The sequence below is a fragment of the Elephantulus edwardii genome, unplaced genomic scaffold, assembly GCF_000299155.1.
Source record: "Elephantulus edwardii isolate Elephantulus edwardi_28Jun2011 unplaced genomic scaffold, EleEdw1.0 scaffold00217, whole genome shotgun sequence".
NCBI classification, from domain to species: Eukaryota; Metazoa; Chordata; class Mammalia; order Macroscelidea; family Macroscelididae; genus Elephantulus; species Elephantulus edwardii.
In genome coordinates this window covers 3,359,308-3,376,417 of record NW_006399967.1, presented here as the reverse complement: position 1 = coordinate 3,376,417, position 17,110 = coordinate 3,359,308, and the positions used below count along the sequence as shown (strand labels likewise).

General features: G+C 60.1%; 2 protein-coding genes across 2 annotated transcripts in view; one reads left to right on the top strand and one right to left on the bottom strand.

Moving 5' to 3' along the window:
* Nucleotides 1–2,181: 2,181 nt before the first annotated feature.
* On the bottom strand, nucleotides 2,182–8,444 carry ADAMTSL5 (ADAMTS-like 5). The gene is made up of 12 exons (XM_006897995.1): nucleotides 8,425–8,444; nucleotides 7,506–7,578; nucleotides 7,324–7,415; nucleotides 7,026–7,086; nucleotides 6,748–6,856; nucleotides 5,561–5,688; nucleotides 3,709–3,820; nucleotides 3,282–3,368; nucleotides 3,015–3,181; nucleotides 2,751–2,934; nucleotides 2,605–2,676; nucleotides 2,182–2,483 (listed from the first exon to the last, which is right to left on the bottom strand). Exons 1-12 carry the CDS (start codon nucleotides 8,442–8,444, stop codon nucleotides 2,182–2,184), a joined length of 1,407 nt encoding a protein of 468 aa, XP_006898057.1.
* Nucleotides 8,445–13,275: 4,831 nt separating this feature from the next.
* The window catches only part of PLK5 (polo-like kinase 5), an 18,612-nt gene continuing 14,777 nt past the window's right edge, over nucleotides 13,276–17,110 (top strand). Inside the window, exons 1-4 of the mRNA XM_006897994.1 lie at nucleotides 13,276–13,341; nucleotides 14,436–14,531; nucleotides 16,059–16,207; nucleotides 16,751–16,979. Coding sequence (XP_006898056.1) covers nucleotides 13,276–13,341; nucleotides 14,436–14,531; nucleotides 16,059–16,207; nucleotides 16,751–16,979 — 540 coding nt within the window. The remainder of the gene's footprint in view (nucleotides 13,342–14,435; nucleotides 14,532–16,058; nucleotides 16,208–16,750; nucleotides 16,980–17,110) is intronic.

The window sequence follows — 17,110 nt, the reverse complement described above, 5'->3', positions numbered from 1 at the left end:
CCATCCATCCATCCATCCATCCATCCATCCAAATAGCTGAATGTTAATGCAAATTCCCACATGAAATATCTTTGCTGATACAGAGGAGCTTTAAAATGGACAGATACTCTAGTTAAATTGTTCAGTATTTGTTTTAAATCTAAGGCACCAAGCAAGAGGGTCACATTCATCTGAGCTTGTCACATGCCCATGACCAGCCAATGACTGCCCAGCGCCAGAGCCCCAGGGAAGTCATTGCTCAAGGGACACTAGGTTATCTCTCCCCAAGTGACCCGGTAGTGGGGATGCCCCCCGCGTGGGGAGTCCCACCATCTTTCCACCCTGTTGTCCATCTTCACAGCCTCTGACTTTGGGGTCTGTTCCCAGTGGGACCTCCCATTGCCTGTTCTCCGGGTGCTTTGGCAGCCCCCGTGCAGATCCCTTCCTCCGCCTCCCCTAGCTGGCCTAGATATCTGGGCACAGAAGCATCTGGAGTCCTTGAGACCCCAAGGAGCTCCAGACCAAAGTGACCACCCCCCACCTAATAATCTTTGCATGTAGCAGTAGCACAGGGGACAAGAGTGTCTGTGGGATCGGCAAGGGCAACGTGGTTGTTGTGGGTGGCAGGGCCAGTGTGAGGTGGCTGATGGGGAAAGCAGGGAGGGTTTCAGGGCACTTGAGGGTGCGGGCAAAGTGGGGCGTGTCAAATTCTGCCTTGTCGTGCTACGGAGCTTCCAGCAGGGGGCGCGCGGGCCCCACTCATCCTCCCGGGCGGCACCCCCCTCCCCCCTGGCTGGGCCCTGGGGACCCTCCCCCAAGCACCTTGCTGCAGACGACAGTGGAGGTCCCTGCCTACAGTAAGAGCTCAATAAAGCTGGAATGCACGAGCGCAGGAAGGGGAGGCTCAGGCGAGCTGTGTGTTTGATGGAACCAAGAATACTTGCTGGAAGTTTGGAAAACTGAGTCACAGGGAGGGTGTGGGGCCCAGCTGAAGGTCAAGAGCTGGACTGGGCCAGACCTGGACTTCATACACTGCCATCGACTCAGAGGAAGACCCTTGCTCTGCCCTACTCCCTCTGCCCTGCACCCCACTCTCACGCCCAGCCCCAGTCCCCGCCTGCATCCCAGAAAAAGACACAACCACGGATAGTGTGGGAGAGCAGATTGTCCCTACAAACAGCGTGAGTCACCTGCATTCAGGGTGAGGGGCGGAAGGGGGGGCAACCCCACAGGACGGTGTGCCAGACAGGTGGGTGATGGGGTTGGGGCTCATCCCAGCCGGAGGGACCCTCTGGCTGGTCCTGGGGTGCATGGATGGCCCCAGAAGGGGCTTAGAAAAGTCCCATATCCCCACCTGCCTTGGTCCTTGTACCTTCCCCACCCAGCACCACAGAGGGGTCAGACATGCAAGGGTGGGGCTGGGTGGGGGGGAGGGGAACACTGAGGGCCTGGTCCTGCCAGCACCCTGAAATTTCTGCAGCCAGGTGTGTGTCAAGGGGGTACTTCACTAAAAAAGAAAGTGTTTGTGAAAATTAAATGAGAGCAGTAGTAACTGGAAGAAAATCAACCGGAAATGCCAAGAATGGCATCAAAATTACTCTTGAGTTTCCTGGGAGCCAGAGCAAGGGGGGAAATGGGTAGGTTTCAGTGCCTCTACTACACAAGTCCTCTAAGGGGTGTGCCGTGCCTGTCTGCCAGTGTCTGTGTACTTGATAGGGGGGGGGTGTCTGCGACAGTGGCTTTGCGTACTTGAGGGGGTGTGTGTAGGAGTGTGTGGTGTGTGTGGGTGTGTGTTAGAGAGAGAGAGAGAGAAGACTAGTGTCAGGGAGGGAAGCAGAGTTCGACTTCTGGTTTGTAGCCAGGGCAAGAAAAGAAACTGATGTATAGATGCAACATTCTTGTTAGAAAGCTTCTTAGACAGCTTGCCAAGGCCAGTGGCTCTAAGTCAGGAAGTTAGAACAAAAGCCAACAGAATTTGCTGTACGCTTCCAGGCAGCCAGGGCAACAGAGGAAACTAGAGTTGGTGTGCTTGGCGTGGCCACCCCTGCCAGTGGCTGTGACTGCGTGCGGGGTGTACGTGTGTGACCGGGAGTCACAAAGCTCTGGGCGCCTGGACGCCAGGACAAGAGGGGCGCTGGGGCCCGTTGCAGCCTGGGCAGGTCTGCCCTTCCCGCTGGTGGGCGAGGGCCTTGGCTAGAAGGTTCACACAGGGCAATGGCGGGCGAGCAGGCGCACGCGGCTGTCCTCTGCTGGGCTCCAGGGCCGCGCGAAGCCGGAGTGCGGGAGCAGCAGCCGGTCCTGCGTGCCGTCGGGGCTGACCAGGCGCCGGGCGGCCAGCAGGTACTCGCGATGCGGTGCGAGCGGCGGGCAGGGGCAGCGGCCCGGGGCCCACACGTACTCGCGGGCCCGCAGCGGCGAGCGGTTCTTGTATACCAGCTGCACGCGCACGTCGTAGCGGGTCTCCTGGGCCTGCCGGTGACGGCCGAGGACGCGGGCCCTGAAGACTGTGAGCAGCGGGGCTGGGGGCGCGCTCTGCGCCCCGCACCCAGCTGCACGGGGAGGGGCTGGGCTCCGGCGCTGGGGGGGCCGGGCAGGGGCGGGCGTGGGCTGGGGCGGGGGTCTCACCGAAGTCGCTGCCGCAGTAATGGAGCAGCCGGTGGGCCCGGCCTCGGGCGTCCGGGCAGGGCGCACAGGGGTCTGTGGGGACGCGTGGTGAGGGGTCCAGGCCTCGCCCCGCTGCGCGCCCCCACCCTGCCCCACCTCCCCGTCACCTGGGGCTGCAGCTGGCGTCCGTGGGGCGGTGGTCGGGGGGCGCGCCGGCGGCTCCACCTCGCGCGCCTGCGGTTGCCGCAGGGACCAGCCCAGGGCCTGCGCCTGCGCCTGGAAGGGGCTGTAGCGTTCCCGGGGAAGCCAGAACTCGAACTCGATGCCGGGGTTGGGCTCCTGCAGGAGGACCTGGGGAGGGAGGGAGACGCCATGAGCTGGCCCGGAGGCCGAGGACCCCACCCGGCTGGGCCCGAGACCTCGCCCCTCACCTGCAGGAGCAGGTCGTGCGAAGTGGGCCCCGCGGCGTGGAGTGTCTCCTCCGGCCGGGCGGTGGCGCGGGTGTAGACCACGCGGGTGCCCGCCACGTCGTAGGTCCCGGGTGGGCTAACTGCCCAGTTCCCGTTGAGCACGTAGCTCCCGTCGCCCCCCATCAGCGCTGCAAGGGACGGGTCAGTGGGCTTCTGGGAGCTGGCCGCACGCCCCCGGCTCCCCCAGTGTAACCGGACACCCCCATGGCCCCCCAGACCCTGCTGTACCCAGGTGGTTGCGGCTCCGATGCGAGACGCGGAGGTGCCTGGCTCCCTCGGGGATCAGGGTCACGTTCCAATACCCGGCGAAGGCGCCTGGGGGGTGGGAGTGTAGGGGTGACGTGAAGATTAAATAAAATAATTTATTTAGTAAGATAATAAAATTAAATAAAATAAAGATGAGGCGGCTAGCCAGTTCAGGGCTCGGGCGGAATCTGGAGTTAGGGTTTTTAACATGCAGCAGGGAAGAGGTTAAAGCTCGGTCGGTTCTGAAGCGGGCGGGATGATCTGTCTGTCTCCAATCGGGATGAAGATCCTAGAGGCTGGGCCTCATCGTATCCAATCAATGTGCAACACTGCATCAGGGGGGCGGGGACCGTGGGTAGTTAAAGGGGCCGCTCCCAGGGCACCGTTAGAAGACGGGACGGGCGCTCACCTGCATCGCGGAACACGCGCTGCACGAAGAGGCACGAGTCGTTGGCGCCACCGCATTGGCCGCAGCGGTCCTCGCGGGCATCTGAGCCCAGCAGCCCGTCACAGCCGGCGCTCTAAGGGGGCGAAGGGACACAGCATGAATCTCCTGGCTGGGAGGGGCGGGGCGGGAGTGGGCAGAGCCAGTAGAGAGGGCGGGGCCAGGGGAGAGGGCGGCTTGGAGGCGTGGTCTGGAGCCAGGAGGGCGGAGCCTAAAGCAAGATGACAGGGCCGGGTTGGGGGCGGAGTCTGTGGTGGAATAGAAACTGGGAGAGGGGCTCTCTAAAGGTCCAGTGGCAGCCTGGTGATGCAGTGGTCAAGGGCGCGACTGCTAATGAAAAAGGTGACGACTTCACCCCACCAGCCTGTCTGTGGGAAAAAGATGTGACAAGGGGACTCTGTAAATGTGGCAAGAAGCTGCACTGTAATCCCAGAGGTACACAGTTCAAATCCACCAGATGCTCTGCCGGAGAAGGAGGGGCAATCTCCTCCTGTACCAGTCAGATCTGATTTGACGGTACACACAAAAATAATAATAGTAATAATTAAAAGATGTGGTTGTCATTCATTAGCTGTATTCCGACTCAGCGCCCCAAGTCCTGCACCAGCCTCCCAGGGTCACTATGTTTGAGTCACTGTTGCAATATTTTGTCAATCCATCTCATCCACGGTCTTCCGCTTTTTCCTGCTCCCTCCTTGACCAGGCAGGATGTCCTCCGGGTGGGCTCCCTCCTGGTCACATGTCCAGTTATGTGACAGTCTCGCCTCTTTCTTTGGGCAGGCCGTGGTATTCTCTGCATTCTTCCCACCATAATTCCAAGGCATCAATTCTTGGATACTCCTCAGTCACTGCCCCACCTTTGCATGTACATATTGTTGTTGTTAGGTGCCATCGAGTCGAACAGGATTCATAGCGATCTTACTATGAACAACAGACCTGAACCCTGTCCTGTGCCAACCTCTCAATCCCTGACACACTGTGCAGCCCATGGCTGCAGTCACTGCATCGGTCCATCTGGTTGAAGGTTTTCCTCTTCTTCACTGACCCTCCAGCTTTCCAAGCATGACATCCTTCTCCAAGGAATAGCCTCTCCCAGCAACATGCCCAAACTATACCGGACCAACCTTCGCCATCCTTGATTCCAAGGAGAACTCTGGCTTCACCTCCAAGACATGTCTGTTCTTTTGGCCGTCCATGGGATACACTGTGCTCTTCTCCAACACCACAGTCCAATGGTTACATGTATATGAGGTGACTGAAATATCATGTACTGACTGGGGCACATGTCCCTGCCCTCAAGTGGGTCCCTGCTTGCGGCAACCCTCCCTGTTTTCTGAGGCTGTAAATCTTCACCTGAGGAAACAGTATCACCTTCTCATACAGAGGCTGGTGGATTCAAACCGCCTGTGTCCTGTTTGGCAGTCTGACACATTACACATTAAGTCCTGAAAACTTTATGGGGCAATTCGACTCTATCCTGCTGGGTCACCATGAGTCAGAATCAACTAGGATGAGTGTGCTGGGTGGGTCCAGCAGTTAGGACCTCTGAAGGGAGGACCCAGAGTGGAAGAGGCAGGGCCGAACCGACTTCCAGCTGACCCTCCGGGGGTTTCTGCAAGTTGTAAATCACATAGGAGGAGTTTGCCCATCTTTCTCCCACAGAGCAGCTGGTGGACTTGAACTAGCTGCAGAGAGTAAAGATACCCATTTGGGCAGGAGGAAGTCGGATTTGAGAAAGGGAGCTGGGGAATTATGCTGGGGTGGGGCCTGAGGGAGATAGGTGTGGCAGGGTGGGGTGGGGTGGATAAATCCTCACAAGACAGCGGCCAGCCACACAGAGCCCCTCCACACCGGGGCTGCAGGGAGTGCCATCCAGGACCCGGCCAAAGCTGTGGTAGAAGGCGTGGCCCTCGGCCAGGCAGTTGAGATCGCACTGGTTGGGTGCTGGGGACAGAAGGACACCATCTGAGTTCCAGTGCCCCTGCAGGTGGCCTTCAGAATTTCACACCTATTGGACAGATGCTGCCCAGAGGCAGCCAAAGCCACACTTTGAGGTGGAATCAGAGCCAAAACTGGAATGAAGAGCTGCCTCTAGTTCCCTGAGGCTCTGCCCAGCAAGAATCTGGGCCTGGGACTACTCATTCATCCATTCCTGATAGGACAAGTTTTTACAAGGAAAATATTACCCTCCTTCCTTCATGTTCCCATCCGTAGACACGTGCTGAACACCTGCCAGTTTCCAGGCACTGGGCCCTGTGCTCAGTAAGCCCCCAACAAAACATGTCTGTCTAGCTTGACCAAGTTCCTGCTGTCTGGATGTGCTGCTTACTCTCCCTAGGCCTCAGTTTCCCCTTGTGCTCACCGGGGCTGCATGTGACATCCACACCTGCCTCATCCCACCCACAGGCCCACAGCCCCAGTCCTTGGCCACTCCCACAGAGCTGCCCCTGGCCCCCTGCTCGCTGAGCCTGCGGGCCACCCCTGGCTGGCATGGAGGCTGACCTGACCCTGGCAAGCCTCCGTGCACAAGGTGACAAGTTTTCCCCAGTTCTCAGGGCAAAAACATTTTCCCCAGTTCTCAGGGCAAAAACATTTCCATGAGACTGATGGAGGGGCCAGTCTCCATTCCAGGCTCTCCTTATCTTGTCTGCCTTCGCTGGGAGGCTGAAGCTGCCTTTCTCCCTTCAATCTGGAGGTGCGCTGCCCCGGGCACATGGTTATATAACTCGCTATTTTCAGCTCAGTGCAGTAACATTTCTGCTAGCTTGTTGTCCTCTGGATACAGCCTCAAGGAAATCTTCAGATTAGTGTTCATCTCTGTGCTGAATTGCTGAACTAATCCCGTTTTCCTCTGCCCCTGCTTTACTCTTCCTTTACTTGACCAACTCCTACACATCCTTCAAAGCCCTAGCAGTAATGCCCACCTCTCCATGAAGCCTTCCAAATCCCTCATCTTCCTTGCCAACCCTGAGTTGTTTCATCTGGACCAACCAGGCAGCTCACCTCCATAGAAGGGCACCCACTGATAGGTCTTTTGGGTGGCCAGGACAGGGCGGCCATTGTAGAGGGCACACTGCAGGTCTCGGAAGGGCACAGCCCTGGCAGGGCAGTCCTGGCAGAGATGGCCCGGTCAAGGGCTAGGGCAGGCCTCCAGATTCCGCCTCCCTCAGCCACTGCAGCCTCAAGGAGTCTGGCAGAGTGGTGGAGAGTCTGCGGGCATGGTCAGGAAGAGGGAGGACTTAGGGGCAGACTCAGGGGTCTGCGAGGAGGGCAGAACTCACCGGCAGCTGGCAGAGGCGGTACTCATGAGTGCTCCCCCAGCAAGGCTCTTCTCCAGGAAACCTATGGGGAGAGGGTGGCTGCAGTGTGGTCAGGCCCCCAGGGACCCCCTCCCCAGAGGCGCTGTCTGCCACCGCCCCCTCCAACCCCACCCGCATTCCAATGGATCCATGGGATTAAAGGGCACAGCATGTGTGGGCAGGCTGAGGGTGCGGCCAGGGGCTGGGCTGGGTTGGCAAGAGACAGGGGTAGGGACCCCCTCCAGCCCCGCCTGGCGGGAGCCCCTCCTGCTGTTCTCACCGGATGCAGCGACGGCTGTGCACCGAGACGCCCCGCCCACAGGTGCTGGAACAGCGGGTCCAGGAACTCCAGGGGGTCCACTCCCCCGGACCCTACTTGGGGAGAGAGGGGCAGCGCCAGCTGCTGACCTCAAGCTGCGGGCTGCATTCCCACCGCCTGCCCTCAGCCTCCTGCCCTGTTACCTGAGCGCTGCCCCCCAGACCACAGCTCAGGAGGGTCCCAAGAAGCAGCAGGAGATTCCAGGGAGGGCGGGGTCTGGGGCACAGAGAGGGCACCTGTAGAGGGCTGGGGCAGACAGCGCCCCCCTGCCCTGACTGCCTGGGAACCCTGTACACCTCTCTGAGCCTCACTTCTCACCTCTGAGAAGAAGCCACCCCTTCCAGCACAGGTGGAAGGGTCCGTTTGATAAGGTAAGTGAAGTGGGGGCACTCGATTATCTGTGGTTACTATAAACTGAAGCTCTGGGAGGCCTATCGTTGTGAAATGCACACAGTCGGTGCTTAATAAATGTCTGCTGTGTGAAAGGATCACACAAGGACTGAGCACAGAGGCCTCCTCCCCAGCGTCCTTGTACCTTCCTGCGTGGCTGGAGGCCGGCCTCTCCCCTTCCCTGGGCCTCAGTCTCCCCATCTGCACAGTGGGGCCCAGCTGGACTCAATCCATGATTCTATGACTGTAGAGGTGCAGCCGGAAGGGCTGGGTCAGGGGTCAGGATCCTGGCAGGGGTCCCCCTCCAACTCCGCCCCACACCCTGGCCTCAAGGATTGGGGTGAGGCTGGAGGGGTGACCTGGTCCTGGTCCACTTGGCACCACATGACCTCATCTGCAGATGGGGAGGGGGCACCAGGGTGGCCTGCAAAGAAGACCACCATTGAGGCTGGTGGAGGAAATGGGGGTGGGAGGCAGCTGGGATGGGGGGTTTGCAAGCTGGGCTTCAGTCTCCCCATCCAGTGGGGGAAAGATGGGCCCACTGGCCATGCCCCACCCCTTCGGTGTGACCCTGGCCTGGTCTGGCAGGGGAAGGAGTGACAGACACATGCAGCGTGCACAGTGGACAGGACATTCTCGAGCCAGGGCCAGGCGGCTGGAGGTCAGCAGTACCGAAAGGACAGGCAGGACATGAAGGCAACCCTTGGACACCAAAAGCCAGGTGCCCCCACGGATCCCCAGCCTGTCCTCCCAGCTCTGACACTGGACTTCGGGTTCCTGGTGCGATCTGGGGTCCAGCGGAGAGCCTGGGAGGGCCAGGGCTGGTCCATAGATCAGGCCAGGCCAGCTGCTACTCAGGCCCTCGGGGAGCCCAGAACCCTAGCAATCTCAGGAAGCAGGCAGGGCCAGAGAGCAAGCGAGGAGGGCTTTAGCCTGACAGCCCCTCTGCCGGGCTCCCAGCACTGGCTTGCGAGATAGGGGTCTGGGTAATGGATAAGGGGGTTCTTACTGCTCCCCAGACTTCGCATTCCCCAAGAAGCAAGCCTCCTCACCTCTTCCCACCCAGGGAGGCCCAGGGAGCCGGAGGAGGAACTCATTCCAGGGTCGGGACGCCCATAGAGAAAGTGGAGGGATAGGAAGAGGGACTTACCAGCCGAAGCTGCGCGATCGGACTGCGGGTTGGCCCCGGGGCGGACGGAAGCGGCGGGGCCCGAGGGGTGGGGCGGGGGGGGAGCCCGGCACGGCCCCTCCCACCAGGCCTCCCGGGGTGCACCCAGGCCGGGGTCCAGAGGGGCGCGGTCCCGTGCGCCCCCGCGCGGCCAGCGTGCGCCTTGGCGCGATGTGCGGCGGGGCACTGACTCTGGTCCCCAGCGCCGCGCTCGACTGTCCAGGCATTCGGGTCCCGGTGCCCTTGGGAAGGCGTGAGGGGGTGGAGACCGCTGGGGCGGCTATTCTGGGCGCCGCGCTCAGGGCCCGGGAATGCGCGCCCCGAGGTTGCCCTGCACGGTTCCAGGAGTCCTGGGCGCTGTCCTATCGCCGCCGGCGCCCGGAGTGCGTTCCAACGAGGGTCTCCCCATCTATCCCCACCCATCCCTGCCCCAGGGCTGCCCAGCTCTGTGACAGGCACCTCTGGACGTCTGATTTCGACGTCAGGGGTGCCCGCCCCGTCACCCCCTACCAGGGCCCCAGCGCAGCCCGAGGGCGGGGACGCAGAGCCCGCTCCCGGGCGGCACATTCCCGGGCGCTGCTGTCACCGAGGGGCGCGCCCGCCCCACCCTCCGCCGCCGCTGCGAGCCCCGCCCCCTCTGACCTCAGTTTCCCAGTCTCTGCGGCAGCCCCTCCGGCGGAGCCTCGGCCGCGGGCTTGAACCGATGAGGACACGGCGGCCCTCGGGCGTCCCCAGCGTCCCACCCCTTCCCGGTTGGACGCCGCGCGCGCTCGGTCCGCGCTCAGTCCGCGCTCGGCGCGCTGTGGCTCCACGGCGCCCCCTGGCGGCCGCGCGGCTGGGAGACAGGGGGGTGGAGAGGGCGCCCCTGCCGCTGCCCTTCTGTCCCCTGGGCTCAGCCCACGTTCGGCTTGGTGACTCTTCCAGGAAGACCACCTTGCCGCCCACTTGCTCCTGACCACTGGGCAGGGGCGAGGGAGGAGTGCTGGGTCGGCTCTGTGGGTCGCTCACTCCCCAGCTACGGAAGGGAAGGCCCTCCAGAAGCTGGAACCGTGCAACTTCGGTATCTCAGCGCTGCTTCCTACCGCTAGGAGCTCTAGGCGACCTGGTGGTAAAAAGCTACGCTGCCATCTGTAAGGTACGCGGTTCGAATCCACCAGCTGTTCCGAGGGAGAAAGATGAACAGTCTCCTCCTGTGTGATGTCCTGCCTCTGAAAACCGGCTGGAGGGTCAGGTATCAGCGTGTCTGACACACAGCTGAGACTGAGCTGGCGAGTCTGCAGCAGAGACCGGGAAACTTAGGTCAGAGGGGGCGGGGCACACAACAACAACAACAGTGACTCGGACTGAGCCAGCGGGGCCACACGTGCTCAGCACAGCAGTGAATGGGAGGCTGGCGCAGGTCCAGCGGGGTTTGGCTCTGCTGGACGTGGAGTCACTGAGTCGGAGTCCATCACTCCCCGCGCAGCTGTGGTCGGGTCACCGGCCTGGCCGGGTACAATCCTATCTCAGAATGGAGGGATCAGTCCAGGCCCTCCGTGGATGGAGGAGGAGACAGTGAAGGAACAGTGTGGTGGGGGACGGGGTGGGGGTTGAGGTAGCAAAGAGAACAGAGAGAAAGGGTTCAGGCTGCAGTTAGGTGGTAGAGGAAGAGCCAGAGGGTCTGGGTGGCTCCAGTGAGGGCCACTGGGTTTGGGGCGGTGGAGATGAGCTTAGGGCTGGGAGGCGTGCAATGAATTTTGGCAACAGTCCCCTCCAGCTGCAGGTAGTAGGGCGAGGCTGTGGAGATCTTGGGGTATGGCTGGGGGCAAGGCGCTCCTTTTGGGAGTGGAAGGGCGGGAAGTGCTGGCTAAACTGCTGACAGCTGGCCGCTGGGTGGAAGGAGGGGCTGAGAGAAAAGGCGTGACCCTAGGGGTCACTTCTGACATGCTGTGGGTGGGACACCAAGGAGGTGGGGTGGGGAGAGGGAGGTACCTGGGTCTGGAGTCCTCTGGCTGCAGAGGGGCATGAGGTCACGGGCATGAATATACTGACCCGTGGCTGGGCTGTTCCCTCAGAGGTGTGTGTGTGTGTGTGTGTGTGTGTGTGTGTGTGTAGTGAGTGTTGCGGAGGGGCAGAAGCTGAGGGAGGACAGGCCACCATCAAGAGGTGGAGCCAGAGGGGAGCTCTGGTGGCCTAGTGGCAAGAAGCTGCAACTACAACCCCAGAGGTGCACGGTTTGAATCCACCAGATGCTCTGCCGGAGAAGGAGGGGCAATCTCCTCCTGTACCAGTCAGATCTGATTTGACGGTACACGCACACAAAAATAATAAAATAAAATAAAATTTAAAAAAGAGGTGGAGCCAGGTGGGGGACTAGCGGTCAGAGAGGGGGAGTCGGCAACCTGGGCATCATGGAGGGATGGTAAGGTAGGATCATGGGGGCCTCACGGAGGGATGGTTGGGTGGGCACAGGTAGGGTCACGGGGCCTTCATGGAGGGGTGTTAAGCTGAGCCGGACAGAGACCTGGAGGTTGACTGGAGAGGGTTCACAGAGCACAGCTGGAAAGGCTGAGGGAGAGTCTGTGTGTTCCCAGGGCCGAGTGGATCCCTCAGACATGCCCAGACCTATGACATTCTAGAGAGGGTAGACAGCAGATATTGTGCCCGGCAGGGAAGGTATACAGCAGGCAGGGTCCTGCAAGGTGAGTGTGCAGCAGGTATTACCCCTCAGGGTGAGTATACAGCAGGCATTGTGTCCTGCAGAGTAGATATACAGCTGGCTCTGTGCCCCACAGGGTGAGTATACAGCAGGCATTGTGTCCCGCAGAGTAGATAAACAGCAGACGCTGTGCCAGGCAGCATGTGCATACAGCAAGCTCGGTTCCATTCAGCATTTGTATACAGCACACTCTGTTCTGCTCAGTGTGTGTATACAGCAGGCTCTGTTTGGCTCAGCGTGTGTATACAGCAGACAGAACGCTTCGCAGCGTGTGTATACAACGGGCTCTGTTCTCCTCAATGTGTGTATACAACAGGCTCTGTTCCCCGCAGCGTGTGTGTACAGCAGACCCAGCCTGGAGGCTCTAATACTGAGGGGATTGCGGCAGGAAGGGAGAACTTTCAGCTCTAGGCCAACCTCTCTTGCCTGTACCCCCTTTCAGCCTTTCCCCCCCACTCCAGCAGGTATGCCCTCTTGCCTGTACCCCTCGTCTGCCTGCACCCCTCATCAGCCTCCCCCCAACTCCAGCAGGTATCCCTTCTTGCCCGTACCCCCTCTCAGCCTTCCCCCCCACTCCAGCAGGTACCCCAGTAACCCCGCGGGAGTTAGCACATACCCAGAAGGGTGACAAGTGCACACTCAGAGTGCCTGGTGCAGGCAGACACAGGGGCAGCTGCCTGTGGCAGCACCTGGTGCTGACTCCCCGAGGTCCCTGCGCATGGTCTCAGCCCAGGTCTCTCTCTCCCTGCTCAGGCCCCCCAGCTGGGACTGCCCTTGTCCCCCTCTCTAAGGCAGTGCCAAGGCGGCATGGGGTTGGTGCACGCACGTTTGTTCTGGGCTCCTGCAGAAGGTGTGGACCTTCTCTGGGATAAGAGGGAGGGAGGCACTGCAGAAGCAAAGCTTCCCCAGAACCCTAGATCGAAGGGTAGGAGTGTGGGGGGATCCCACTGCAGGGCGCTGCCCCATAGGAACGAGGCTGTGCTGATTGGCTGGAGTCTAACTTGTGGGCCAATGAGAGTGTGCCTCTCTTCTGCCCAGCGGCTGTCTGGAGGAAGCTCTCTGCTCTCCTGGGTTGCCTGGCAGGCAGGGTGTGAGCTGGCACTGCTGGCTTTTCTCTGCCACTCCACTGGATACCAAAACAGGGGGTAAATTCCCAATGCTGTCCGAGTGCCTGGATCAAACCACACCTGAAGTCATCTGCTCAAGAACAATAAACAGAGAGCCCATTCCCAAACGAGACTGTAACCGCAGGTGTGGAGGGAGTCATAGTGCCAAAGACACAGCCCCTCCAATTCCTGATACTGGTGGACAAGGTCCCTTACATGGCCAAAAAGATCTGGCAGACAGGTGATGTGAAGCATCGCTGGGGGGCCCTGAGGTCACACCCAGACTCCTTCTCTGAGAGAAGGGAGTGGGTGGGAGTGAGAGGAGGCCCAGGGGCGAAAGCAGAACGATAGCAGATGCACCACTGTTGCTTTGAAGACCAGGGGAAGAGCCAGTTTTCCCACTAATGTCCCCTTGTCCCAGAAAGCCATTCAGGGGACACAGAGTGACCTCTCTGGCAAGGAGCAAAGGGACCTATGCCAGTGAAAATGCAGATTCTCTGCCTGTGATGTCCACACAGCAGGTGATGGGGCACTGGAGACAGGGCCGATCAATGGCCTGCATCGAGGTCGATGCTGCATCCGGCTCGGCGGAGGACACAGCTCCCATGGCCACCTTGGTGCTGACCACCTGTGCCAGCGGTCAATGTCCCTTCATCTCGGACTGGACATTCTGAGGCACGTTCTCTACGGTTGTCCAGAGGGCATCCAATCAGCGTAGCTGCAGGCTGGCAGCATAATAGGCTCCGACCTGGTTTCCTCCCTGACCCCTTAAGTTCAAAGACTAAGGTGCATCTGATCCAAACCATGGCCTTTTCTGTTGCTTCAAATACACCTGAAGGATGGACGATGACTAAGGATGACAGAATAGGTGCCTGTGGGCTGTGGTGTTGGGGCAGAGCACTGGACATCCCACGGATGGCCTGCAGGACAAACAGGTCTGCTGGGAAGGAAGTGCAAACAGGGTGCTCGCTGGAGGCCAGGATGGTGAAACTTCACCTCTCGTACTTGGGGCATGTTGTCAGGAGGGGCTGGGGGGTCCTTGGGGAAAAACATCATGCTGGCAAAGGTGAAGAGGCAGAGAGCGACCCCAAAAAGAGGGGTTGACACCCTGACTGCTGGGCTGGAGTTTACCTGGATGGAGGATGGTGTGGGACGGGACAGGGTCCGGATCTGCTCCTCACGGGGTCACTGAGTCCAAGGCGACTTGATGGCACTTAACAACAACAAGAAAACGTATCCACTATTTATGCTCAAGCTAAGGGCCAGGACCATGCCTTCAGGGGTTGTGGGCAGGAGGAAGGTGGGGCCAGGGGACTGAGAAGTGAACCCTGAGACCCCAGGCAAGGTGACACAGCCCTGAGGAGCAGAGATGTGACAGACAGGTGGAGAAACCTGGAGAAAGGTGAGGGGTGACCCGTGGGGGAAGGAAGCTTCTAGAAGGTGTCATTTCTGATATCACGGCCAGGCTGAGAGACGAGGACAAACTTGATCCTGAACAAGCGAGGGCTCAGGGGCTGGACCAGAGTCACTAGGCAACGGCACCATGGCAACAGGGACCCTGCCTGCCCCTCTGCTCACAAGGCCTCAAGTATCCCCGAGACAGATGTGGTCAGGCTGGAATCTCACAGGGACACACACGTGACCAGAGCCCACAGTGTTTGAGGAGATGCGGGCTGAGTCACATCTCCCAGCCTGGGACGTCCTCCCACAGGTCACCTCCCGGAAGGCCGGGGGCCAGCCCCGTGAGCCTCCTCAGCCTCCCGGGAGCCCGGAGCTGTCTCAGCAGCCAGCCTTCCACCTGAGGCAGGTATTTTAAGCCCAGCTGCCCGCCTCGCCTCCTGGGGAATCTGCTGAGTCTAGTGAGTTATCTCAGGTCAGCAGGAGAACAGAGACTGGAAGGGGGACACAGTGGGGGGGGGACAAGGAGGGGACCACGGATCAGGCAGGAGGTCCAGTTTGCTGCTGTTGGCCTTTGAATCCTATAGAGGGGTCAGCGAGGCCAATTCTGAGCTCCCCATGCAAACCGTGCCCCAGTGTCCCCCATGAAGATGGGGTAAACTGCCTTAACATTCACCAAGAACGGCTCCATGATGTTGGGGCATCAGCCAACCCAAGGATTACTGACGGGCACGGGGCTTCTGTGTGGGAAGAAAGCTCTAGAATGAGATGGTTGTATGTCGTGAGTGTGTGGACAACACTGTGCTTACCCCCTGAAAGGGTTCATTTCATCACAGGTGAATTTTACCGTGACAAACAGAAGCAAGCCAAGTGTGGATAAATCTAGACATGGTCCAGGGGGACCCTTCTCTGGGATATGTGACCGCCAAGGCAGTGATGTCCATCTTGGGGTCATTCTTTGTCCTGCTTTCTTTCCTCTTGGCTTCCAGTCTACTTCCGTCTCTGTTTCCTGTCCCTTTCTGGAATGCTGGTTCCTTCAGCACAGAAAACTGGGGTCTGTTAGCTCCCTCCCCAGCATCTGCTGGCAAATGTGTGTTGAGTGGATTGAGGCGAAAAGAGAAGTGGTGGCGGAGGGGGAGAAGAATCAGACCAGGAGGTATTTCAGGGACCCTTTCTGGGGAAGGAGAGGGTGGGGCAGAGTGACGGGGCCCAGGAAGCCAAAGCTGTCCTTCCTGGGCCTTCGGAGACAGGAGGTGGCACTTGGATTTATCCCTGACTGCCTCTGCAAGCCGCTGTGTAGGACCATCAGTGCACATGGACACTGGGGCCCAGGGAGACAGGGCAGGGGAGGACCTTGCTTGGAGTGGTGCAGGCCTGGGCTCCCAGCTCCCCAGCAGAGGCTCAGGCAGAAAATGCAGCGGTGGGCGGGAGCCGAGGGGCAGCCACGGGGCGGGGAGGCTGCTGGCCCTGGTGCAGGCATCAGCTGACCAGGCTTCAAGGCTCAGGGCCAGCGTCTCCTGACTTCTCTGCCACTGGGGTTTGGGCGGCTCAGTGCCCACCGCTCATGAGGGCCTCACCTGGCACCTCTCCCAGCTTCTGGGCTGAAGCATCTTAGGGGACATGGGAAGATGGGGGGGCAGGGACCCCAGCTGGGCTGTCACTCGTGGGCGGCCTTACTGACCACTCATGCACCTCCTTAGGCCTCAGTGTCTCTTCTGAGGTGCCAGATGGGACAACACCCACCTCATGTGTCCGCTGGCCTTGCCTGAGTGGGCTTGGTGAGGCTCTGGCCATGTCTGCGTGGTCCCTTAGACCGCGATCACCTTGCTGGGCCTGGCTCTGTCTCCTGTGTGCATGGCCCAGTACAGACAGTGCACACAGTAGAGGCAGCAGGGATGCCTGAGGTGACACGTGGCCATGTGCTCTGTGGATTCAGAGTGACAGTGACATGGTCCTCCCAGCCCCCTCCCAGGAGCTGCCTACCTTCAGCACGACCCTCCTGGCCCTCATCACTGGGGACTCAGAATATGGCCCGGCTGGCCTTTGGCGCTGTGGCCTGCAGCCCGCGGCCAGAGTCCTGGGGAGGTGTCCGAAACCTAGTGACTCACACACACTGGCCCCTCAGGGTCCCCCACACCCAGGGCGGCCCTACTTGCTCCTCATACCAGGACACGTGACTACTCAGAGGGTGTTTCCTGTCCCTGAGCTGTATGGACCTCCAGATAACAAAATCTGTTCTCTGGAAATTTCCGAAGGCTCACTCCAGCCACACGGAGCCCTGCTAACCCCTCCCCACTCCTTGGGTTACGTAACAGTTGGGGATTAATGCTGTGCAAGCACCGGAAGCCACCGGATTCAAACCCAGCCCCTGCGCCTCCCTGGCTGGTGGGGACTGAACCTCCCCGGGCATGTTTGCTCACCTGTGCACTGGGGACAGAAGTGCACGGGCGGCCCAGGGCTGGTGAGAGGCTGAACTGGGAAAAGGCAATGAAAGAGGTCGGCCAAGCGTGGGCCTGGGAAGACTCGTGGTGCCCAAGCGCTCCAGAGTGCCCAGGTGAACTCGCCAAACGGCTTTGTCTCTGGAGCTCTGGAGTGTCAGCCCCTCTCTCTCCGTCTTCCGGACCTCAGCCTGCAGCCCCTCCTCTCCTCCCTCCGTAACTCCCCCGAGCATGGGTCCTCAGCCTCCATTTGTCAGGGAGAGCCCCAGGGTGCAGAGATGAACGCCCAGACACAAGGCCACACCTCATATCCCGAGACACTGTCACATCGCCGCTGCACAAAGTGCATAGGGAAGGAACATGAACACAAGAGTGAGAAACAGACGCGCACCCCGCGGAACTTTGGGACGAGGCCCTCAGTATGGATGGGCGCCCTGCCCCGCCTCAGTTTCCTGCTCCGTAAAATGGGCGCTCCCACAGTTTCCAGTCCCAGCGGGAGGCGGGCGGGACTGCGCGCGCCGGCGCCATCCCTCTGCCTGGTCTCCCCGCC

What these genes read in the sequence shown, in the direction of transcription:
- ADAMTSL5 (XM_006897995.1), bottom strand. Translation starts at nt 8,444, where the DNA reads ATGTCCTGCCTGTCCTTTCG. An exon ending in GTCTGGGGGGCAGCGCTCAG is followed by an intron (nt 7,416 to 7,505) that starts GTAACAGGGCAG and finishes CTCCCCAAGTAG; the next exon opens with GGTCCGGGGGAGTGGACCCC. An exon ending in GCGCGTGTTCCGCGATGCAG is followed by an intron (nt 3,369 to 3,708) that starts GTGAGCGCCCGT and finishes CCCACCCCCCAG; the next exon opens with GCGCCTTCGCCGGGTATTGG.